The 27171-nt window shown below is 42.3% G+C and overlaps 1 protein-coding gene across 4 annotated transcripts in view; it reads left to right on the top strand.

Moving 5' to 3' along the window:
- LOC106579638 (guanine nucleotide-binding protein G(olf) subunit alpha) overlaps positions 1-27171 on the top strand; it is a 68982-nt gene that overhangs the window by 15787 nt on the left and 26024 nt on the right. For all 4 annotated transcript variants that reach the window (XM_014159739.2, XM_014159740.2, XM_014159741.2 and 1 more), the window contains exon 5: positions 9198-9295. In XM_014159739.2, the coding sequence (XP_014015214.1) occupies positions 9198-9295 (98 nt within the window). The remainder of the gene's footprint in view (positions 1-9197; positions 9296-27171) is intronic.

Here is a 27171-nt window from a genome sequence, read left to right as displayed (position 1 = left end):
CCGATACCACTAATTTCAAGGGGTGTCCACATACTTTTGTGTATATATAGTGTATCTACACACAATATACCCTGTAAGAGTTCCTATTGTCTGTTGGTCTTTGTTATTTTTCACTCCCATTGGAATGTCCACAAAATCGGACATGGGTCCAAAAGTTTGCTCCAATCAGGAACCTTGTTTTTTCAGACAGTGAATAAGGGTAAGCTAGCCCAGTGCGCAATCTGGACACATCTGTTGGACTAGATAAATACTAATCAACTGTTACATGATGAGTCGGCTTGCTAAAAAAAAAAGCTTTTAGTAACCTCATTTTCTGTTTTGGGGGGAGGGCGGAGTTTGGGGGAGCGCATCATTAGCAATTTAAATCAAAGCCGTCCCTTCTCCCTCAAAAGGAATTGTTTGATGCCTTTTCTGAGTGCAGTGGGTCAACACAAGGCAGACAAAGCGTTGGTCTGTTTGTGCTGAGGTGTTACGAAAGATTCCAAACAGTCGATTCTTTTAGTGTCTCAGATTCCCTGTGTTGGGTCAGCGACGCTGCAGACGACATGAAACCATGATGAGAATAAGGCCAGGGTTTGTTGATACTCTGTTATCTAATGCTTTTAACTGTGTACTCTGCAAGCACTGATGAAGGTTGTTGTGATGTTGACAGTGGATTGCTAATAGTAAACACTGATTTGTGAGTGGACCACAAACATGAAATATGGGACTTTCAAAAGTTTATTTGACCCCGAGATGAGGAGATCTGTGACGTACAAGCTTCCATTTCCACTGTGCAGATTTTTTTTTTATTTGCTTTTTATAAGGGACCAATATAAGAAGTAGTGGTACATGAAGTTTATTGCGTTGTGTGTGAAAAGATCCTCCTTAATGTTGTTTTGAGTTAGATCTGGTGCTTTTGCTTTAACGTTCAAACTAATTAGATGTAATTCATTAATTTATATCTTTTTTTGTATTTCTTTAATTAGTTGAATTAGTCCTATTGTCTCTGGTTTTGCCCAGTTGTTGGAGGTCTCTGTCCCGTCTCCATCCATCTATCCTTTCGTCTGTGTATTCATACTAGTGGCGATCCATACTGTATACCAGTCGGTCAAAGATGGACAGTAGAAGCACTAGATGTATTGGCAGCAACACATGTTTTCATTAATTAGGCCTGTTATGTAAAGGCACATCGATTTCTGTTAGTAAACCAGCTGGCTAGTGGCTCAGACATGTGGACAAAGAGAGGCCCTCACAGCATTCAAACAAATGAATATTTTCCTCTAAAGCAGGTCCGTGTTTCATATATGGCTTCCTATGTCACATGTAAGCCCCTGTTTCTGCCGGGACTCAAAACACCCTTTGTCTACCACAGCAGAGATTTCAAAATACAACTTCCCCACAAACCGTATAGGAAAAAAATGACAAAGAATAACTTCTAGCCTTGGCCTCTGCTGGCGATTTGACATTTGACGTGATGCCTTTGCGGCCATGCTATGCTACCTTAGGCAAATGTAGATTGGTATCATTGCCACCTGCATGTGTAACTTGTTAATGTTGCAACAAAAAAAGGTGCATTTCTAAGAAGAGCACTTGTCCGGTGTTTAAGTTGTTTAGCAAATGGGTTTGTTTAACCTCACGTTTTGTTGAATTCCACTTGAATTAATGAAATTATGCAGAGAGAGAGAGAGAGAGAGAGAGAGAGAGAGAGAGAGAGAGAGAGAGAGAGAGAGAGAGAGAGAGAGACTTTCAAAATGGTTCCCTTCAGATTATTAAGACAACAACAAGTAGAGTTTCATACCATATGCTTTAATCACTACCCACCTGCACTCGTTGGTAATTGATAATCACAACCAGTTTATCATGCAGCATGATAAAACAGAGTGAATGTGTCTTTATGTCTATCTCGTTTTTCAGAGATTGCTTGGCCATTATTTAGGCTAAAATAAATATGGCAAAATCTATGGCTCGTGTTGCTGCTGCCCCGGCTCAATGCTTATACTGGCAGTAGATGACATACCCCTGGTCATAAAACAATGCATCAGCAGTTGATTGCGGTTACATAATTGAAAAGCATACTTTTTTTTTTTTTTTCATCCATTCCAGGATTTGTTGACATGGTGCTAGTAGCAGCTAGACTAGAATAATCTTGGATTGTTTTGGGGCCTGCCACTTGGCTCCAGTACATTCTCATGTCTTCTGTTTACTAGGCCTTTTTTCATCTGCCCAAAGCTGACGTTTTGACACTTCAATATGCAACATCACAACTATTCCTTCAAACATTTCATCTACTTGTGTCTATCTATTCTATGTAAACTATTTATGCCAGATGCAGGTATTAAACTGTAACAATCAATTATATAAAACACACACTCCTGTTAATATCTCATGTAAATGATGGCAGCTACCAATGAAGACATTTACCTGAGACGACTACGGAAATGTCAGTACATTGGATTAATAAGGTTTGGCCAATATGGTGAGAGCGCGGTATAAGGCCATAGGTATGAAACAGTTAAGGACCTGTTAGTTATGTGCACAACGTCCCGGTTGCACTCTTTCATGGGCCAGTCCATTAGAGGCAGTAAACTGCATACTGCATTTATTCACACTGTGTCATGAGCCTCCCTGAAACTGAGCCCTGAGGAGTGTCTCCTGCATCTTTATATACACTGCTCCAAAAAATAAAGGGAACACTTAAACAACACATCCTAGATCTGAATGAAAGAAATCATCTTATTAAATACTTTTTTCTTTACATAGTTGAATGTGCTGACAACAAAATCACACAAAAATAATCAATGGAAATCCAATTTATCAACCCATGGAGGTCTGGATTTGGAGTCACACTCAAAATTAAAGTGGAAAACCACACTACAGGCTGATCCAACTTTGATGTAATGTCCTTAAAACAAGTCAAAATGAGGCTCAGTAGTGTGTGTGGCCTCCACGTGCCTGTATGACCTCCCTACAACGCCTGGGCATGCTCCTGATGAGGTGGCGGATGGTCTCCTGAGGGATCTCCTCCCAGACCTGGACTAAAGCATCCGCCAACTCCTGGACAGTCTGTGGTGCAACGTGGCGTTTGTGGATGGAGCGAGTCATGATGTCCCAGATGTGCTCAATTGGATTCAGGTCTGGGGAACGGGCGGGCCAGTCCATAGCATCAATGCCTTCCTCTTGCAGGAACTGCTGACACACTCCAGCCACGTGAGGTCTAGCATTGTCTTGCATTAGGAGGAACCCAGGGCCAACCGCACCAGCATATGGTCTCACAAGGGGTCTGAGGATCTCATCTCGGTACCTAATGGCAGTCAGGCTACCTCTGGCGAGCACATGGAGGGCTGTGCGGCCCCCCAAAGAAATGCCACCCCACACCATGACTGACCCACCGCCAAACCGGTCATGCTGGAGGATGTTGCAGGCAGCAGAACGTTCTCCACGGCGTCTCCAGACTCTGTCACGTCTGTCACGTGCTCAGTGTAAACCTGCTTTCATCTGTGAAGAGCACAGGGCGCCAGTGGCGAATTTGCCAATTTTGGTGTTCTCTGGCAAATGCCAAACGTCCTGCACGGTGTTGGGCTGTAAGCACAACCCCCACCTGTGGACGTCGGGCCCTCATACCACCCTCATGGAGTCTGTTTCTGACCGTTTGAGCAGACACATGCACATTTGTGGCCTGCTGGAGGTCATTTTGCAGGGCTCTGGCAGTGCTTCTCCTGCTCCTCCTTGCACAAAGGCGGAGGTAGCGGTCCTGCTGCTGGGTTGTTGCCCTCCTACGGCCTCCTCCACCTCTCCTGATGTACTGGCCTGTCTCCTGGTAGCGCCTCCATGCTCTGGACACTACGCTGACAGACACAGCAAACCTTCTTGCCACAGCTCGCATTGATGTGCCATCCTGGATGAGCTGCACTACCTGAGCCACTTGTGTGGGTTGTAGACTCCGTCTCATGCTACCACTAGAGTGAAAGCACCGCCAGCATTCAAAAGTGACCAAAACATCAGCCAGGAAGCATCGGAACTGAGAAGTGGTCTGTGGTCCCCACCTGCAGAACCACTCCTTTATTGGGGGTGTCTTGCTAATTGCCTATAATTTCCACCTGTTGTCTATTCCATTTGCACAACAGCATGTGACATTTATTGTCAATCAGTGTTGCTTCCTAAGTGGACAGTTTGAATTCACAGAAGTGTGATTGACTTGGAGTTACATTGTGTTGTTTAAGTGTTCCCTTTATTTTTTTGAGCAGTGTGTGTGTATGTATGTGTGTGTGTATGTGTGTGTGTGTGTGTGTGTGTGTGTGTGTGTGTGTACACACACACACACACACACATACATATATGTGTATGTATGTATGTATGTATGTATGTGTATATGTGTGTGTGTGTGTGTGTGTGTGTGTGTGTGTGTATATACACACACACACACACACACATATATATGAGTTTGATCATAGTAGGCCTCCTTTGTTAAGCTGCTGGAAGAGGAGAGAGCCATTGACGTTTCTAAGTCTTTTTCAGCTTGACGGCTGGACGAACCCGCCAGAGTTTAGTGGACAGGGTTGAATGGCGGACGAACCCACCACAGTGTAGGGGACAGGGTTGAATGGTGGACGAACCCGCCAGAGTTTAGGGGACAGGGTTGAATGGTGGACGAACCCGCCAGAGTGTAGGGGACATGGTTGAATGGTGGACGAACCCGCCAGAGTGTAGGGGACAGGGTTGAATGGTGGACGAACCCGCCAGAGTGTAGGGGACAGGGTTGAATGGTGGACGAACCTGCCAGAGTGTAGGGGACAGGGTTGAATGGTGGACGAACCCGCCAGAGTGTAGGGGACAGGGTTGAATGGTGGACGAACCCGCCAGAGTGTAGGGGACAGGGTTGAATGGTGGACGGGATTAACACCATACACTACAATATGGAGTAGTCTGGCTCTCTGTGACTTCATTTGGCCGACAGCATACATAGCATTTGTAAACAAAGTGAGATCAGTTATATGTTTTAGTTAGTAGGCCATTGATAGCAAGATGAAGACCGATAGGCGTTTTAATCCAAATTAAATGGGGCAGCAGGGAGCCTAGTGGTTAGAGCGTTGGTCTAGTAACCGAAAGGATCGAATCCCCGAGCTGACAAGGTAAAAATCTGTCGTTCTGCTCCTGAACAAGGTTCTTAGGCCGTCATTATATTTGTTCTTAATTTGTTCTTAACTGACTTGCCTAGTTAAATAAAAATTAAATAAAACATTTAAAAATGATAATTTGAGTCGCAGACCTCCAGTGATTTCTGGGTAAGCCCGCCCTTCAGACAGACCTCAGCAATGACGTTTTGTAATGCTTGCTGAAGACACTGAATGCTACTGTGTAACTGTCTCCCCACCCAAACATCCTTAAACCAAAATAGACCATTGATAATTGCAGATTAATCCGATATTTATCTGTTTTAGTTCTAAGAAGCTTCTCTGAAATGCCGTGTGACATGTTTGTCAACTTTTTTGGTGTATGGGGTGTTTATTGTCAGGCTAGGATTTCAATACATTCACAGATACAGTTTCTGATCCATTCTTCTCTTTGTCAGCCAGTGACAAAATAATACAGCAGAATTGGTAACAGGACCAGATTTTCTCTTTCCCTTTCTTTCTTACTCTCTTGTCTCACTTGTTCTCTCACTATCTCTCTGTCTCTCTCGCGATCTCTTTCGGTGAATCCTTTGTCTGGGGCTCATTTGCTCTGGGCTGCATCACCATTTCCTAACAGCAGAGATTTAGACCAGATTAGTCTACTCTACAGCATGGCATGGCACAGATAGGCAGGCAGTCAGGCAGGGAGTCAGACAGACAGACAGACTTGCAGGCAGGGAGACAGGCAGGCAGGCAGTCAGACAGTTGAGATTTGCTTATGTTTTTCGATCAGAAAGTGGTGTGTTGTGTGTGTGTGTGTGTGTGTGTGTGTGTTTGACAGGAAGGGAGGTTTTGAAGTGTAACAGGACGTAGCTGAGAGACGCAGGATCACGCCTCACTGGCGTTGTGACCAGCGCTGTGTCTCCCCTGACGATCTTGTCTGATGGTGTGTGTGTTTGAGAACTATTCATTCTGTTGATGACTCATCGTAGCCTTATGTATGACAGTAAAGCTATACCTGTGCCAGAAACTCAGGCTCTGTAAAATTGCTTAGTGCATAGCTGTGCATTGGAAAATATATCTAAGAATCCTTTCTCTCCTTGTGTTCTCCAACTTGGTTTCTAAGGTGAAATACATTCAAGGGGATCATTCATGGGACTTGATGAACCATTGTATTCAAAAAGGGATGACCATGAATAACAATGTGGATATTGCTGCATTCATGGTTTATGGAATATGTATCCACACGCACAAACTGAAACACTGGGGCATTTAATGGAGCGTTTAGTGACAGCAAACCGTAGCTGACAGGCAGACTACCCAAAGGGCTTCATCGAGTGAGTTGATTACTCTTTACACGTGACTGAGAATGTCGTCTCAACAGAACTTTGTCTTTTGATTTGCCTGTGGTTACCATAACACAAGTGTTGCAGAAGACACAGGAAGAACCCCCCCCCACACACACACCAACACACACACACACACACACACACACACACACACACACACACACACACACACACACAGTTGTTTTGAGCTGAACGTCCACAGCCTCCCTGTGTTCTAGGTCAGGTGTCAGACCACCCTGAACATGGCCTTTACATGACTGTGATGTCACCCATCACCTGGACAGAACTGTGGCCCAAACAACTAACAGTCACATCCACCATAGATTGACCCTGTGTTGTGGCACTAAAGACAGCGGTATTCTAGCACAATCTCCCTCTCTGGTCCAATGGTGGGTATACAAGGGATAGAGTTGATACCCAGGGGTGGGTGAGTGTGCCCAGGGAATCTGAGGTGATCGCACTGGTAGCGGTGTGGAGGGACTGGAGGATGCCTGAAAAGCAGCCAGGGATGTCATTAGCCACAGCCCCATGGGCTAGCTGTTTCTAACCTAACTGCTAATGACTCTTTTTTTGCCTTCGCCGCGTCACTAATGAAGGCTTAGGTTCAGTAAAGGACGTGCTGGTTAAATGCAAGGGCTCCTAATGGGCTTCAGTGTTTTGTTTACGTGTTTTTGTGTCACCAGGTGTTCCCCAGGGCTCAGTGTTGGGCCCTGTGAGTTTTGACTGTGGGGAACCGCAGGGCTGCTTTAGTATTCCCCATCCCTGTGATAGGCTGCCTGTCAAGTAGGCTACATAGGTTCTCTACAGCTGTTTAGTTTTTTTGCTCAAGTGTTTTCTTTCTTCAGGAATTGAAACTGGTGCAAATTTTGGATTTCATAGTGGTGAATTTCACTTTATTATCGTGGATTTCAGTAGGCTGGGTACCTCCCCTTTTTTACACTCCACAATTAATTAACCTTCTTAGACAATTTTGGGGTTTCAAAATTGTAGAAAAGTATAGGCTGTGTGCTTGTCAGTAGTTATAGAACGTTCTAGAGCACCCTCATTGCAATCCCTGTGATACTGACAGTCTTAGGTTGAGTCGACAACAGTGCAAGTAATGACTCATATGGGGGAAAAACATCCGATTTTCCTCAGTCACGAGACCAACAGGACCTGGCTCAGTGTTATTGTAACGTAGTAACATGGCACACGTTAAAGCAACATCCCCATATCTTCTCCATTCTCCCTGTAAACACATAGTACAGCAGCGTCTGGACTGATACGGGCAGCAGAGCAGATGAACTGTCTCTGTGTCCTCCTCTCTGCTTAGCGACTTCCTGTTCTCGCGGTGAGATCATCAGCCTTGGCCAGGAAACTGCCCTGGCAGGCAGACACACTCTGCTTTGCATGTGGAGAGAGAGATCCTGACTCGGTGCATCAAAATGTCACCTGTAACTAATGGGAGCAAAGAGGAAGTCCGAGAGGTGCGGTTGTGCTCATATACACAGCTGGATTTCAGTGTGTGAAGGGAGACATTCACAGTAAACCTGTTAAGTGAAGCTTATTAAGATGTAGTTTTGAGGTGTAGGTTATTACCATGAGAACTATCTTGCATATTTTGCATATTACAGTGTGTGGAGGAATTGTTTTTCTGATGGTAGAATTGAGGTGTGAAAGTAAAAAAGTAAACTGTCAAAATCAGTAAATGGCCTCCTACTGTGTTTTGTTTCTAGAAAATGGTTGACACATTTTTGACAATAGATACACGGTCGATACTGCACAATAGTTCAGCGCAGACTGTTTAGCTGAATCGTGAACAAGCTGCCATTTACAGGGTTGTTCAAACTTCACTCAAGGCGTTGTTGCATCTGCGTTAGCGACTTTAGCGTCTGAGTTTGTTTTGCATCTCTGTTGCCATTTGTTTGCCTGTATTGTGGTTATTATGCGATGACCCTACCAGGGGACTAATTATTGTAAACCCAGCTCTCGGCTCTCTCTAAGGAACAAGCGGGTGGGAAAACAAGTCTTCTCTTTCTTAGAACCTCACTCCCTCTGTTCGCCTTCCTGCCTCCACTCGTCCCTCCCTCCCTCTCTCTTTCCTATTGGTATACTTCTGAGGCAGAAGACGGCAAACTGTTTGTTTGTGTTGCATCAAAAAAAGCATTTTGGATTTTAGTGCTGGTTGGTCCCTAAAAGTTCAGCTTTATATTGTCATGTCTTTCTCAGTTTGGATATTTAAAGTTAATCTTTATATTGGCATGTCTGTGGCTGTCTAGAAGGCACCAGTGCCATGTTAGATTAGCCCGGTCCTCATATGAAACAAGTTCCCTTCCCACCCTCCTCCACTACACACCTTCTCTCCATAGTGGAAGAGCAGTCTATCATTGAATAGGTATTTATGGGGACGTTCTTTCTCAGGGAAGGGTATAATTTCCCTCCCCCTTATTCTTGTTTTTTGTGTTGACGTCGTGAACGGATCAGACGTTTTCCACCGTAGTTGTATTTGTCATCCTATAGGACCAGTCAGTTCACCCGCTGCAACTCCTGAGTAATGTACAATGATTATCTAACATGCTGCTACAGAGGACACACATCAAATGTACTTTCATCTATCATGCAAATGTACAGCAAAGCCAACGTGATGACAAGTTCTCTCTCTTGTCTGAAACCAAAGCTCCTGTTGAAGACGCCGTGCTCCCTGAGCTGTCACGTGTCTCTCCTTCTCCTAACCCCGTCTCTCTCTCTCTCTTTTCTTCTCTTTCATGAACAACAGGAGTTCTTCGAGCATGCCAAGCAGCTGTGGGACGATGAAGGCGTGAAGGCTTGCTTCGAGCGCTCCAACGAGTACCAGCTCATTGACTGCGCACAGTAGTGAGTACCCCCTGGGCCCCAACCCCATCTCTCTCTTCCACTCTCACCCTTCTTTTCCCATCCACCTTTCTCCTCTCTACCCTTCTCTCCCCCACGCCCCTCTCCACCCTTCTCTCTTCCTCCCTGTCCATTTTCTCCCTCTGTCCTATCCCTTTATCTCTATCTCCCCCATCCCCTTTTCTCTTTCCATTGCTCTCTCTCATCCCCATTCCCCTTTCTCTTTCCATTCCTATACCTCTCTCCCCATCCCTCTTTCTCTTTCCATTCCTCTCTCTCATCCCCATTCCCCTTTTTTCTTTCCATTCCTCTCTCTCATCCCCATTCCCCTTTCTCTTTCCATTCCTATACCTCTCTCCCCATCCCTCTTTCTCTTTCCATTCCTATACCTCTCTCCCCATCCCTCTTTCTCTTTCCATTCCTCTCTCTCATCCCCATTCCCCTTTCTCTTTCCATTCCTATACCTCTCTCCCCATCCCTCTTTCCATTCCTCTCTCTCATCCCCATCCCCATTCCCCTTTCTCTTTCCATTCCTCTCTCTCATCCCCATTCCCCTTTCTCTTTCCATTCCTATACCTCTCTCCCCATCCCTCTTTCTCTTTCCATTCCTCTCTCATCTCATCCCTCTTTCTCACTCTCCATTCTTCTCTATCCATCCATCCCTCCTTTCCGCTTTCCTCCTATATCCCACTCTCCCTCTCTCCCCATCCCTGTGGACTCTCCATCTCTCCACTGAAGTTGCGTGTCCTGCAGTCTGCTAACCCGAACCCCCAGAAGCCCACGTGCCAGGTGCCCTGTTGTGACGACCAAAAGACACGCACAGTTGTGTTCAGATAGTACCCTTAAGACCATATGTGGAGACGCACGCTCCCGGTGAAGAGAGGAGAGGGCTTTTAGCGTTGTTCACAACACGTGTCTTTTACCCTCCACTGAGGTAACCGTGCTTTCAGGCCATTTCACCCAGTCACATTGATGTCCCCAGTAAGGTAGCGCTACCTGGGGTTTAACATGTAGATCTCTTGGAAGCTTGGTCCATATAACAATGTTTGTGTTCCATCTCAGGTTGCTGGCAATTACCGACTGAAATTCATACCACCCCAATATCATTTTTCTGGTTAGCGGTGCGTGAAGAAAACACACGCAGGCACACATGTATTGTTATGCATAACTACTCATCCCCAAGTAACAGGTGACAACCCCTGTTGGAAGAATCCAGTGGAGAGGTTGTTGAAAGTACCTTAATTAAGCCAGTCCAGTTGTTTTACGTGTGAGGATATTCATTGTGTGTTACTCAAGCTTCCTCGTTAATGAAAGGTGGATCCCTCTGAGAGGCAATTTCCATCCCATCACAGCCCTGGTTGCTCTCTCAGCCAATGGTGTGTCTCCGTTGACTCTCCTCATGTGTCCTGGGCATTCTGATTGGCCTTTTAGACCTCATAAAATCACCCATGGAGCTCAGACAAAGTCTTCCAAGTCCTCAGAGGTGCTCTTCAGGGAGTTTAATGGCACATAATGTTTTGTATGTGTGTGTGTGTGTGTGTGTGTGTGTGTGTGTACACAGTACCAGTCAAAAGTTTTGACACACCTACTCATTCAAGGGTTTTTCTTTAGTTTTACTATTTTCTATGTTGTAGAATAATAGTGAAGACATCAAAACTATGAAATAACACATAGTTGTAGTCGGAAGTTCACATACACCTTAGCCAAATACATTTAAACTCAGTTTTTCACAATTCCTGACATTTAATCCTAGTAAAAATTCCCTGTCTTAGGTCAGTTAGGATCACCACTTTATTTTAAGTGAAATGTCAGAATAATTGTAGAGAGAATGATTTTATTTCATATTTCATCACATTCCCACTGGGTCAGAAGTTTACATACACTCAATTAGTATTTGGTAGCATTGCCTTTAAATTGTTAACCTCTCTGGGGCGTCCCACCCGCGGGACACACTATTCAACAGCCAGTGAAATAGCAGGGCGGCAAATTCAAAACAACAAAAATCTCATAATTCAAATTTCTCAAACATACAACTATTATATCCCATTTTAAAGATACACTTCTCGTTAATCCAACCACATTGTCCGATTTCAAAAAGGCTTTACGGCAAAAGCATAACATTAGATTATGTTAGGACAGCGCTGAGACAAGAAAAACCACACAGCCATTTTCCAAGCAAGGAGAGGCGTCACAAAAACCAGAAATACAGCTAAAATGAATCACTAACCTTTGACGATCTTCATCAGATGACACTCCCAGGACTCAATGTTACACAATACATGTATGTTTTGTTCGATAAAGTTCATATTTATATCCAAAAAACCCATTTTACATTGGCGCGTGATGTTCAGAAAATGTTTTGCCTCCAAAATCTCCGGTGAATGAGCACATCAATTTACAAAAATACTCATCATAAACTTTGATAAAATTTACAACAGTTATTGAAAGAATTATAGATACACTTCTCCTTAATGCAACCGCTGTGTCAGGTTTTCAAAATAGCTTTACGGCGAAAGCACATTGTTCAATATTCTGAGTACAGAGCTCAGCCATCAAAGCAAGCTATACAGTTGCCCGCCAAGTTCTGGAGTCAACAAAACTCAGAAATAGTATTATAAATCTTCACTTACCTTTGCTGATCTTCGTCGGAATGCACTCCCAGGACTCCCACAAGAAATGTTCATTTTGTTCGATTAAACTCCATATTTATGTCCAAATATCTCCGTTTTGTTCGTGCTTTCAGATCACTATTCCAAAGGCATAATGCGCGAGAAAAACCCGAGACGAAAAGTCAAAAAGTTCCATTACCGTTCGTAGAAACATGTCAAACGATGTTTACAATCAATCCTTAGGGTCTTTTTATCATAAATATTCGATAATATTCCAACCGGACAATAGTGTATTCATTACAGAGGGAAAAATAAGGAACGGCGTGCTGGTGTGCCTGCGCAGTAAACAACTCATTGGTCTCAGGCAGTCCACTTGTTGAGTCAGCTCTTATTCTCTCCCCAGTAACAGTAGAAGCATGAAACAAGGTTCTAAAGACTGTTGACATCTAGTGGAAGCGTTAGGAAGTGCAAAATGAACCCTAAGTCACTGCATACTGTATAGGCAATCACTTGAAAAACTACAAACCTCAGATTTCCACACTTCCTTGTTGGATTTCTCTCAGGTTTTTGCCTGCCATATGAGTTCTGTTATACTCACAGACATCATTCAAACAGTTTTAGAAACCTCTGAGTGTTTTCTATCCAAATCTACTAATAATATGCATATACCTTCTGAGCCTGAGTAGCAGGCAGTGTACTACGGGCACGCCTTTCATCCGGACGTCAAAATACTGCTCCCTACCCTAGAGAAGTTAACTTGGGTCAAATGTTTTGGGTAGCCTTCCACAAGCTTCCCACAATACGTTGGGTGAATTTTGGCCCATTCCTCCTGACAGAGCTGGTGTTACTGAGTCAGGTTTGTAGGCCTCCTTGCTCGCACACACTTTTTCAGTTCTGCCCTCAAATTTTCTATAGGATTGAAGTCAGGGCTTTGTGATGGCCACTCCAATACCTTGATTATGTTGTCCGTTAGCCATTTTGCCACAACTTTGGAAGGATGCTTGGGGTCATTGTCCATTTGGAAGACCCATTTCTCACCAAGCTTTAACTTCCTGACTGATATCTTGAAATATGAAATAAATCATTCTCTCTACAATTGTTCTGACATTTCACATTCTTAAAATAAAATGGTGATCCTAACTGACCTAAGACAGGGAATTCTTACTCGGATTAAATGTCAGGAATTGTGAAACTGAGTTTAAATGTATTTGGCTCAGGTGTATGTAAACCTCCGACTTCAACTGTATACTGTACTATTTACTGCATTTACTGTTTAGTACTGTAGTGTTTCTGTGGAAGGTAGTATTTACGGTAGTGTCTTTGCAGAATGTAGTGTACTGTAGTATTTACTCTAGTATACTGTAGTGTTTCTGTGGACTGTAGTATTTACGGTAGTGTCTTTGCGGAATGTAGTATACTGTAGTATTTACTCTAGTATACTCTAGTATACTCTAGTGTTTCTGTGGACTGTAGTATACTGTAGTATTTACTGTAGTGTTGTTGTGGACTATAGTATACAATATATGGTCTATACTTGCCATGTAGGTTTCTATGTGTGGAACATATTGGGATATGGGGAGGGGAATGGGCAGGGTATATGCAAATTAAATACTACAGAATTCTATAGTAAGTACTGTATTATTCTATAGTAAACGGTAGTGTTCTATAGTAAGTACTGTAGTATTCTATAGTAAACTGTAGTATTTTTTTTGTGGGTCTGCAGAACCCGACCCCTTATTAGATCATTATTTGACCCTCATTAATAACCATGCCATTTCCATAGGCGACAGTAATGCCTATTATGTAACATACAGTGCAACATGTTGTTGTCAATGATGTGCTTGAATGAGAGTAGACAATATGTGACTCAAGGTTATGATTTCCATAGCTTTTGTTTAAGAGGAGCACTCCAGACACCACTTGGCTTGCTGGCTGAGTTCTAGTCTCTGATTGTGCTCCCCTCTTCGGTGTGAAGCAGTGTTTTATACCACCGGCAAGTTCTGTGACCATGAAATACACACAAGTTGTCCCTTTTCTAATCTCCAGTCAGTCAGAACGTGGCTGTGAGGTGATTGGAGTGGCATGAAATATGTGACGTCAGACCCCCTTGTTGTTCCTCTCCCAGGAAGACACACATTATGCTGAGGCTTACAGAAGGCAGACACACACCCGTCTAGTGTTTGTTCTGGCTAACTGTGTGTGTGTGTGTGAGTGCGCATGCACATATCGCTCAATGCCATGACGCACAGTAACTCCACTGTATCCATGTTTAACAGCTCTATCTCGTTTCCATTGACAATATCTCTGCCTTCTGTATACTGAAACAAAGTGACACCCGTTGGGGCTAGGAGGAGGAAACTGTTATCTGTCAGGGTCCATAACTGACGCTTAGCTCTAAGTTAGCATGACAGCGCATTTCAACCTCTGTTCCTGTCCATTTAGCCGTAGCTAGCATGATAACGTGTTGTTTCTAGTCTGCTCACTTTGTTTCGCCTCAAAGGTAGATTCAGCGATATGTCATTGTACACAGCTGGTGGACAAATGTCAACTCTGCCAAGGCTGCCACTATTGGCTGTTTAAAATCTGTTGATATAGCGGTAAGCACTAAGTCGCTCCTCTGTTTTGATGATGTCATATTGCTGAGTCTTCCTTTAAGTGGTGATTGTCCATTGGTGGCTGGTTCAGAGCCACCATCAGAATGGTGCTATTCTTAGGTCCTCCAATGAACGTGTAAAGCAATGGAAACTGCTGAGCAATCAGTGCTCACTAGCACCCCCTTGTTCAGTTAGCCGCTGCCATCTCTCCAGCCCCAATTGAAACTCAAAATGATTATGGGCCGATCCAAGTGCTTGTGTCAAAGAGGAGGCCCATATTGACGTTCCACAATCCTATAAGCCAGTCAATACCGACTGTATATTGTACATGTAGGGCTGTTTTGGGAGGAGGGGTAGATCCATTTTCAGCATTTGAATTGATTTCAATGTTCTGTTCCATTGCCCAGTCCGTTGGAGCCTTTGGGCCATGCAATGAAGCATCGTTGTTTGGAAAAGCCCATAAATGTCATGGAATGGCTCGTTTGTTTCATTCCACTTTGTTTACTCATTAGTGTTTTGTCCAGAGTTTGACTCAACTTGTTCTAAAGTAAAGTGTCTTGACGTTTTAACTTGTAGCACCCTGTATCAATACAAAACACTGTCAGCTGTGGGTATGTTACACTGTATTAAAACAGTCAACTCCCGAGATAAGGCTGGTGTAACCGATGTGAAATGGCTAGCTAGTTAGCGGGGGGCACGCTAATAGCCTTTCAAACGTCACTCGCTCTGAGACTTGGAGTAGTTGTTACCCTTGCGCTGCATGGGTAACGCTGCTTCGAGGGTGGCTGTTGTCGATGTGTTCCTGGTTCGAGCCCAGGTAGGAGCGAGGAGAGGGACGGAAGCTATACTGTTACGCTGGCAATACTAAAGTGCCTATAAGAACATCCAATAGTCAAAGGTATATGAAATACAAATCGTATAGAGAGAAATAGTCCTATAATTCCTATAATAACTACAACCTAAAACTTCTTACCTGGGAATATTGAAGACTCATGTTAAAAGGAACCACCAGCTTTCATATGTTCTCATGTTCTGAGCAAGGAACTTAAACGTTATCTTTCTTACACATATTGCACTTTTACTTTCTTCTCCAACACTTTGTTTTTGCATTATTTAAACCAAATTGAACATGTTTCATTATTTATTTTAGGGTAAATTGATTTTATTGATGTATTAAGTTAAAATAAGTGTTCATTCAGTATTGTTGTAATTGTCATTATTACAAATACATTTTAAAAATCGGCATTGGCTTTTTTTGGTCCTCCAATAGTCGGTATCGGTATTGACGTTGAAAAATCATAATCGGTCGACCTCTAATACACATAACAACCATATGTTGTACTCTCAAATCTACACGGTAACTCCTGTCGGCTGTGTCACTGATACAGGTAGCTTAGTGGTTAAAGCGTTGGGCCAGTAACCGAAAGGTTGCTGGATCGAATCCCTGAACTGACAAGGTAAAAATCTGTTGTTCTGCTCCTGAGCAAGGCAGTTAACCCACTGTTCCCCAGGCCCCGAAGATGTGGATGTCCATTAAGGCAGCGCTCCCTCCGCACCTCTCTGATTCAGAGGGGTAGGGTTAAATGCAGAAGACACATTTCAGTTGAAGGCATTCAGTTGTACAACTGACTAGGTATCCCCCTTTCCCTACTCATGTGGTCATGTATTCGATAGCTACCACCTCCAAAACATTAGCGCTAGCATGGTAAGTGTTAGCATGATAGGTGTCATCATTAGCTTAGCACAGTAAAGCTGTGTGCGCTAACTGCAGATCCTGGTTTGTGTGCTCATTAGCATTAGCATGCTAAAGCTGTAGATCCTGGTGTGTGTGCTCATTAGCATGCTAAAGCTGTGTGCGCTAGCTGCAGATCCTGGTTTGTGTGCTCAGTAGGCAGTAGGAAGCAGAGGACACTGTTGATGTTGCAGACTGATAAGGCCTTAATATAGTCCTGTGGGAGCACAATAGGTGCCCTGTTCTGACTGGCCTGTTCTGTTTCTAGCTCGGCGAGAGCATTGTGCGTACACAAACCCTGCACTCCCTCTCCCTCTCCAGGCCAGCCCTAGTTAATCTAGATGGTCCAATGTGGAGACTCCTTGTAAGCAGCCTTTAGTTGAGTTTACGTTTCTGTCTCAGCCGTATTTCAAACTGCGCCACTGTCCGCCCAATGAACGTTATTGTTTTTGTTTTGTTGACGAAGTGGAGGTGAGGAGCATTGCACAATTACAGTACATATTCTGTTGTTCTATCAGTGATGTCATGGGGGAAAAACATTGTTTGTTGTTTGCAGTAACTTCTTTGTTGTTGTAATATTGCAAACAGATGTGGCAGTTTGACCATTAAGAATTCCAGCTTTAAAGATATTCTCCAGTACTTTTGTATACCTTTTAGCCAGTAGTTCTGAAACTAGTGCCCACGAGCCAAAAGTGGTCCCCTAAAATTGTGTACTACATTACCTATGTGCACCACATCATTGCTCTCTCTCTCTCACTCTGCTGTGTGGGTCTTGCTAGCTGTGACTCAAATGGCGAGGGGCTGAAGCCCATTGGCTGAAACTCGAATTGCTAGAGGGCTGGCCAACATGGGGGAAATGTAAGGGAAAATGGCACCGCACACCTTCCAGAAAACAGATTCTTTCAAACTAGGAATTTCTTGGCTAATTGAAGCACAGATGTAGGATCTTAATTTGATCACCCTGTTGCAGGAGAACTTTATCATTTCCACTTTGGCATTTCAGACTTGAAAAATGTATCAACCCTACAAAAATGTCCATTATTATAATCCACATAATTCCTGTTGCTGCAGGAATATTTTCCTGCTGTATCAAACTGTCTTAAATTAAGATCTTAGATCTGTAAAAATGTTAATTCTGCTTATAGATTATGCATGTATGAACTACACATTTAGACATCCAGCCCAAAACGGGAGGTTTAAAAAAAACGTACTAGTCACCAAAGTACCAGAGCATGTCACCAACTCTGGTGATCTAGTGCTTTTGGAATTGGCTTTGACTGAACACGTATACCCTAAAAAACTAGTATTGAGATTTCAATTTGAGATCAATTATTGTTCTAATTGAGGTGTGGCGTTCAGCAATTATGTCAATGAATGCAGGAATATCAGACTTCCTATGCACATTTGCCATACAAGGGCTTCCTAGAAGATTGTGCAATGCAGCCAAATTGCTCAGTACAGTTGAATTCAACCACACACTGTGTCATTGTTCTATGATACAGATGCCTTATCTTAATTTGGTCATCCTGTTGTAGCAGAAAGCTCGCTCAAATTAAGATCTTACATATGTAGTGTTCATGTGGTTCTGCCATTGTGCTGGATTTCTGCCAGATTATACAACGAGGAGCACCCAGGGTCAAGTGTGTAGCCTGGCCACCGGAGGTCCTCTGAAGATCAGTTCGTAGAGCATGACTCTTCCAATGCCAGGATAGTTGGTTCGTTTCCCAGGACCACCCATACATAGAAACTGTGTGCACGCGTGACTGTAAATAACTTTGGATAAAAGCATCTTGCTAAATGGCATATACTGCATAATGTCTTATTGCCCTTATTCGGTCTGTCTTGTTTTGATGACCATTGCCGTTGTTAGTTCTATTTAATTCTGTGGTTGGACCCTGGTGCTTGCAACACTAGGGTAGTTCTGACCCCCTGCATGAGCCACATATACTGGACATACAGTTAAATACATAAAAATGACAATATCATGATAATGAAGTATTCTATGACCCAGTATAAATGGTAGAATCTGTCGGGGGTCCAATGGGTAAGATTATGTTAATTATGTAGATACTCCTCTATGAAAACGAATGTTCTAAACCTCATGTCTCTATCATAATCCGTACAAAAGTTATTGGAGTTTTTCCCTTGTAGGATGGCTAGAATTAGGGTGACTAAATCATTGGAGGCCAGAGAAAGAAAGTGGTAAAAAATGAGGAAAATAGCGTTGAGTCAGCTAGGCTGGATGCTGTGCGAGAGTTGATGCTGACAGGCTCACTGTTGAACTCCTCTTTCTTCTCCAATCCAGAGGACATAAAACAATATAGAGGTAAGATGCATATACAGTAGATTTTAGATTTTGCAAATCTGTCTGTTTTAAGTTAGAGATATGTTTTCTTGCATGGGCTGCATCTCAATCTGCCAATGTCGGCCTTCCGCATCTGCAGTGGAAGGTGGCAGAGCTACAGCTCTTGTTTGTCAGACTAGGAGACATCCCGGAAATCGGTCTTCTCACAAAAATGTCTGTAGCGTCCATTTGGGCTACAAAATAATCTGACCCCTCTATGAAAAGATGAAACTCTCACAAACATGATGGTGTTCTCTGTTTTGCTCTATGACCCCCACAAGTGTCACGGGAAGGTAACCTGGTGAATGGGGCATTTTCACATCAAAGGTGTAGGGATAATTCCACAAATTAATTTTTTTCTGATCTTTCTTTATATCTCTCAGATTTAGGACAGACGCTTCAAAACATACTTCCTTTTGATTTATTTTTAAACTAACTGTTTTTCCATTTATGAATCTGTTAACCTCTTGGGGCTAGGTGGGACGCTAGCGTGCCACCTGTGGTGCACTCCATCAACAGCAGGTGCATTTCAAGAGCGGCAAATTTGAATCCAAATAAATGTCAAAATTCAAATTTTTCAAAAATACAACTATGTTACACCATTTGAAAGATAAACATCTCCTTAATCTAACCACGTTTTACGATTTCAAAAAGGTTTTACGGCGAAAGCATAAATTTAGAGTATGTTAGGACAGTACATTTACAAGAGTTGTGTGTAATGTTTTGTCAAGTCAAAGACAGGGTCACCAAAACCATAAAACCAGCTAAAATGATACACTAACCTTTTACAATCTCCATCAGATGACACTCCTAGGACATTATGTTAGACAATGCATGCATTTTTAGTTCTATCAAGTTCATATTTATATACAAAAACAGCGTTTTACTATGGCATTGATGTTGAGGAAATCGTTTCCCTCCAATAACCGGCAGTCAAGTCAGCGTCACAAATTAAATAATTAAAATTAGAAAACATTGGTAAAATATTATATTGTCATTTAAAGAATTATAGATTTACATCTTTTGAACGCAATCAACTTGCCAGATTTAAAAATAACCTTACTGGGAAATCACACTTTGCAATAATCTGAGCACTGTGCCCAGAAAAATACGCGTTGCGATACAGACTAGACGTCATGTTGGGGAGATCTAAAATCGAAAATACTATGTAAATAATCCATTACCTTTGATTCTCTTCATCAGATGTCACTTCCAGGTATCACAGGTCCATAACGAATGTAGTTTTGTTCAAAAAAAGCTCATCATTTATGTCCAAAAATCTCCGTCTCGTTAGCACATGATGTAAGCCAGCCGGACTTCTCGTCATGAACGAGGGGAAAAAATATATTTCCGTTCGTTCAAACATGTCAAACGCGTTGTATAGCATAAATCATTAGGGCCTTTTTTACCAAAAAAAAAAAAATATTCAAGGTGGACGAATGCATAGCCTTTTATTGGAACGAGGGTACCCAACATGAAGTAGCGCCAGGTGTCTAATGGGACATCACCGTTCCATGGCTCTTGTTCGGTCAGATCCCTCCAGAAGACTCAAAACACTTTGTAAAGGCTGGTGACATCTAGTGGAAGCAATAGGAAGTGCCAAAATATTCCTAAACCCCTGTGTTTTTCAATGGGATAGGTTTAAAATCAATACAACACATCAGGTATCCACTTCCTGTCAGAAAATGTCTCAGGGTTTTGCCTGCCAAATGAGTTCTGTTATCCATAGAAATTATTAATAAGTTTATAACTATTCTAGTTACTGGGTAGGATTAGTAAATTTCGGTACATATTTAGGGTATTAGAGAGCGAAATGCGCCCCTAGACCCAACCAGGTTAATCAATGTGTTTCTATGGGCTAATAGCAGTAAGGCCAAATTCAATGTTTCTTCAAATAATTGATTTTTTTATATATATATATATATAGTAACCTACAGGGGTCTTAAAATTAAAAGTCAAATAGCTAAAAGATCCATGGTATGACCATCTTAAAATAATTCCATATGTCAGTTTAGTATAAACCCAACCCTGGGCCTTATTACTGAATGATATGTTAGCTTAGGATAAATCTAACCCCGGGTCTTATTAATGAATGATATGTTAGGTTAGTTTAGTATAAACCCAACCCTGGGCCTTATTACTGAATGATATGTTAGCTTAGGATAAATCTAACCCCGGGTCTTATTACTGAATGATATGTTAGCTTAGGATAAATCTAACCCCGGGCCTTATTACTGAATGATATGTTAGCTTAGGATAAATCTAACCCCGGGCCTTATTACTGAATGATATGTTAGCTTAGGATAAATCTAACCCCGGGTCTTATTAATGAATGATATGTTAGGTTAGCTTAGGATAAACCCAACCCTGGGCCTTATTACTGAATGATATGTTAGCATAGGATAAATCTAACCCCGGGTCTTATTAATGAATGATATGTTAGGTTAGGATAAATCTAACCCCGGGTCTTATTAATGAATGATATGTTAGGTTAGCTTAGGATAAACCCAACCCTGGGCCTTATTACTGAATGATATGTTAGCTTAGGATAAATCTAACCCCGGGTCTTATTAATGAATGATATGTTAGGTTAGTTTAGTATAAACCCAACCCCGGGGCTTATTAATGAATGATATGTTAGGTTAGTTTAGTATAAACCCAACCCTGGGCCTTATTACTGAATGATATGTTAGCTTAGGATAAATCTAACCCCGGGTCTTATTAATGAATGATATGTTAGAGAAAACCCAACCCGGGCCTTATTACTGAATGATATGTTAGCTTAGGATAAATCTAACCCCGGGTCTTATTAATGAATGATATGTTAGGTTAGGATAAATCTAACCCCGGGTCTTATTAATGAATGATATGTTAGGTTAGCTTAGGATAAACCCAACCCTGGGCCTTATTACTGAATGATATGTTAGCTTAGGATAAATCTAACCCCGGGTCTTATTAATGAATGATATGTTAGGTTAGCTTAGGATAAACCCAACCCTGGGCCTTATTACTGAATGATATGTTAGCTTAGGATAAATCTAACCCCGGGTCTTATTACTGAATGATATGTTAGAGAAAGACCCCACTGAACTGTTCAGAACATGAAGAATCATATTTGTCTTGGTGAAATTTATTTTCTAACGTTTATATAGATATTTTTTTATTTTACCCTTATTTTACCAGGTAAGTTGACTGAACACATTCTCATTTACAGCAACGACCGGGGGAATAGTTACAGGGGAGAGGAGGGGGATGAATGAGCCAATGGTTAAATCTATTTTATAACACAAGGAAGGGAAATTTCATCCCTAAAGTGCATTTTTGCACACTCTGGGCGGGGAATTGCCAGGGACCACATGATACAATTATTATACAATACTTTGGTGCCGATACAATATGTATTGAGATTCGATACTGTGATTTTATTGCGATTCGATGTTCCAAACATATTGCTCACCATATGTCTGCAAGAGACAGCCATGAGAAAACACTTTTTCTTTTTTTTTTTATCATTCATGGAAATAAAAGTTTAAAAAAATTAAATAATTGGCTTGCTTTCAAAAGAAGATGGAGAACAGGCTATGAAGGAAAAATACTGGCGTTTTTGTGCAGTTACAGCCAACTAGTGCAAAAAGAACAATTTGATACGCTATATTATCCAAAATAATATCCCGATTTGTAACTTTATCATCTTTTTTTTTTAGCACTACTTTGGGCAGAGTGAGGTGCACACCCTACAATATGGCCTAGAATCAGAATCAACAAGTACATTTACACATACTGCACTCCGAATTTTACTTGGTGACATGGTGCTGCTAGTGGTAGACAACATTTAGAGACAGAATATTCTCACAGAGGAGTTTACATAAAGTTTACATACATTATATACAAAATAATCTGAACAAACATATAAAAGCAACATGGAACAATTTCAACTATTTTACTGAGTTAGTTCATATAAGGAAATCAGTCAATTGAAATAAATTTGTTATACCCTATGGATATCACGGCTGGGAAGGGGCGCAGCCATGGGTGGGCCCGGGAGGTCATAGGCCCACCCACCAGGCTCAGCCAATCAGAATATGTTTTCCCCCACAAAAGGGCTTTATTACAGACATAAATGCTCCTCAGTTTCATCAGCTGTCCAGGTGGTTGGTCTCAGACGATCTCACAGGTGAAGAAGCCGGAAGTGGACGTCCTGGGCTGGCGTGGTTACATGTGGTCTGCGGTTGTGAGGCCGGTTGGACTTACTGCCAAATTCTCCAAAACGACGTTGGAGGTGGCTTATGGTAGAGAAATTAACATTAAATTCTCTGGCAACCGCTCTGGTGGACATTCCTGCAGTTAGCATGCCAATTGCACGCTCCCTAAAAAATTTAGACATCTGTGGCATTGTGTTGTGTGACAAAACTGCACATTTTAGAGTGGCCTTTTATTGTCCACAGCACAAGGTGCACCTGTGTAATGATCATGGCGTTTAATCAGCTTCTTGATATGCCACACCTGTCATGTGGATGGATTATCTTGACAAAGGAGAAATGCTCACAGACAAATATGTAAACAAATTTGAGCACAAAATTTGAGAGGAAAAAAAGAAGAGATTAGAACCACAGTTTAGGACTATAGCATTTCACCATTGGGTAAAAAAAGACTGTAAAATCACAAGAAATTCAGCTAAAAGTGTGTTTAATTTAGAAAATCTGTTCCCAAGTATTCCCACGAATAAAACAAGAGACATGATCGTGTCTCAATATAATCAAGATATGAAATTATTGTTATTTTGAAATAGAATCTATTTTGGGGTTTAGTTGTGGTCAATTTGCAGTGTTCAAATTATTATAACAAAAAAGATTGTCCCGCGGCTGAATCTAGTTTCTACCCCTGCAATACAGGTATACACAAATGATCCTCTATGTTTAAATGATATACATGATATGGCCCTCTCTACTTCATACGCTATGTTACCACTAATCTGACACACTAATTCTCATTCATGTAAAGTTAGTCAACAACCATGTCGGTAGCAGTCTCTGGTAAAGTCAATGCTATCTCTAAGGGGTGATTCAATGACTAGTCTAGCTAATCACAGTTTAACACTTTGGCACACCAGCCAACCACACAATGCTTACTGTCAGTGTATGACAGTTTATGACAACATACTTTACTCCGGGCACGATACAAGCTAGTTGGTTGATTGGTAGAGACTGACAGTTGTGATACATTAGTGGTGTGTGATTTGGAGGCAGAGGACCATAGCATATCACCATAAAGACAGATTTGGACCATAGCGCCATAAAGACAGATTAGGGCCATAAAGACAGATTAGGAGCATAGCATATCACCATAAAGGTAGATTAGGACCATAGCATAGCACCGTAAAGATAGATTAGATGCATAGCATGGCACCATAAAGATAGATTAGGACCATAGCATAGCACCGTAAAGATAGATTAGGATCATAGCATAGCATCGTAAAGATAGATTAGGACCATAGCATAGCACCGTAAAGATAGATTAGGACCATAGCATAGCACCGTAAAGATAGATTAGGACCAGAGCATAGCACCGTAAAGACAGATTAGGACCATAGCATAGCACCGTAAAGACAGATTAGGACCAGAGCATAGCACCGTAAAGACACATTAGGACCAGAGCATAGCACTGTAAAGACGGATTAGGACCATAGCATAGCACCGTAAAGACACATTAGTACCATAGAACCATAAAGACAGATTAGGACCATAGCACCATAAAGACAGATTAGGACCATATCATAACCCTATAAAGACACATTAGCACCATATCATAGGACCGATTAGGACCATATCGTAGGACCGATTTAGGACCATATCATAGGACAGATTAGGACCGTATCATAGGACAGATTACGACCGTAACATAACACCATAAAGACAGACTTGGAGATGACTACTCTGTGACTCATTCAGTATGAGGGCTGTTTCAAAGTAGCTATGTGTGTACATGCGTATCTGTGCCTGTCTGCTTCTCTGAGTGTGTTTGTGTACGTGTTTCTGTGTCCGTCTGTGCGCATGCGTGCATCAGGCACCAGAGTGAGAGAGAGAGGACATGCAGGAACAGCTGGAGAGCAGAACAGCTGGCAGCAGCACTGTATTTTAGGCCCCAGCCAGCGCCTGTGGACTTCTGTCCACTACTCCTCCCCTTTCTCATCCCCCCTCCTCTCCTCGGGGTCTCTCCCCCCAGCTCCTCAGAGCCTATGTAAACGAGCTGTGGAGCTGGGGCAAGCTGGAGCTATTTTTAGCAGTGCGGAGTTGCAGAGCACAGGCTGGCTGCAGGGTCACGTGGCGCTGTGGCCAAATCAAAGGGAGGAACCCACCAATAGGCTGTAGACAAAGGAAGGTCAGGCACACACACACACACACACACACACACACACACACGCAAAGAGAGAGGTGGTCTGCACACACACACATCTAACACACACACACAACACACATACTAGGTACTGTAGTAGTACATGGGTCTTCGAGCACACACACACACACACACACACACACACACACACACACACACACACACACATACACATATGTGTGTGTGTGTGTATAATATATACATGCATACTGTACACACACACTCATAGACTGTACTACTTACATACACATATAAAATGTTCTCTGGTCTTCAGTGCAAAAACATTCACACACACACCCTTACTCAGAAGGTGAGACAGTGCACATATAGATTGCTTTGCTTTTGCACTCACACAGTCCTCACACAGTCCTGACAAACATTCAACTCAACCAAGCCACACGGGCTGAAGGCTTAGGAGAGGATATCATTGTGACACCAGCTCTGATTATAGCAAAACACACACACACACACGTTTGTGGTGCTACTGGATAGGGATAGGAGGCCCCTAGAGGAATGTGTGTGTGTGTGTGCTTGCAGACAGCTCATCCTTGTGTGAAGCCCCCAGTGCCTTCCACCCCCTCCTCTATCAATCAGGTGTGTGTGTGTGTGTGTGGGGGGGGGGACGGCACCACACAGACTAGACACAGAGCAGAGCATTTGTCATGCATGTAACTCGCGCTAATACACAGTCCCACACCGATGCTCTGAAGATATTCTGCTTCTTAGAATTATATAGTCGTGGCCAAAAATATTGGCACCCTTGCACTTTTTTCAAATAATGCACCATTTCTTCCAGAAAACGGTTGAAATTAAAACGTCTTTTGATATCCACGTATGTGTCTTTGGTTTGCAGTTCAACAAAACCAAAATATCTGAATAATTTACTAAATGTTAGCTTATTCCACAAAGAAATCCTAAAATGGCCCGGACAATATTATTTGCACCTTCTAGAAGTGGTTAGAAATAATTTGATTTCAAGCAGGTGATTGTCCTTTACTTTGGAATTGAACTTACTATGGCTCTCTATGGTGAGTTGCAGGTGCCTGCAATATAAAAATCGCTAATTCAACCAGTTTGAATAGAGAAATGGACTCATTCTTCTGTTTTGTGTCACTGTGTGTACCGCAATGAGCATGATGGAGAAAACAAACACAACCAGAGAATTATCTGAGGAGGTCAGACACAAGATTATAGCCAAGCATGGACAATCTCAAGGCTACATGTCCATCTCCACAGACCTTGATGTTCCTGTTTCCATTGTACGTAATGTTATCAAGAAGGCCAATGCCACTGTAGCCAACCACACTGGACGTGGCCGCAAGAGAGAACTTGATGGAAGATTACAGCGAAGGATTGTTCCAATGGTGGAGAAAGCACCTTGATCAACTGCCACACAGATTCAAGCTGAACTTTAGACACAAAGTACGACTGTTTCAATTCTTACCATCCGTCGCCAGCTCAATGAAAGGGGGTTATATGGTAGGAGACCCAGGAGGACCCCACTGCTGAGAGAGGGACGTAAAAAACTTGACTGCAATTTGGAAAAACGCATTGGAACATGTCAAAGTCCTTCTGGGAGAATGTCCTGTGGACAAAAAATTGCTTTTTGGTAAAGAACACCATTTCTATGTTTACAGAAAGCAAAATAAAGCTTTCAATGAAAATAACACCTTCCCTACAGTCAAACATGGAGGAGGTTCAGTGATACTTTGGGGTTGCTTTCTTCCTCTGGCACTGAGTGCCTTGAACATGTGTATGGCATCATGAAATCAGGAGAATACCAAGGCATTTTGGAGCGCAATGTCAGACCCAGTGACAGAAAGCTGGGTCTCCGTCAAAGGTTATGGGTCTTCCAGCAGGACAATGACCCCAAACACACTTTAAAAAGTACCCATGAATGATTCAAGACCAAACGCTGGACTTGATTGCAGTTATTTTGACCAAAGTTTGTGCTACCAGATATTAAGTCTAGGATGTCAATTTAAATGGATATATTAAGTTCTGAATCAAAAACAAAGGTTCTGTTTTATTAACAGTGAAATAATGAATTGTGGAGACCAAATACTTTGGTCAATTTCAACTTATTTTTAGGGAAAATTGTGTGTAGCATCACTACTCTGGACGGTTCTGAATTAGAATATGTGGACAACTACAAATACCTAGGTGTCTGGTTAGACTGTAAACTCTCCTTCCAGACTCATATTAAG

The sequence above is a fragment of the Salmo salar genome, chromosome ssa19 (genome assembly GCF_905237065.1).
Source record: "Salmo salar chromosome ssa19, Ssal_v3.1, whole genome shotgun sequence".
Taxonomy (NCBI): Eukaryota; Metazoa; Chordata; class Actinopteri; order Salmoniformes; family Salmonidae; genus Salmo; species Salmo salar.
The sequence above is the reverse complement of the archived record's forward strand: the minus strand, read 5'-3'. Positions and strand labels throughout refer to the sequence as shown.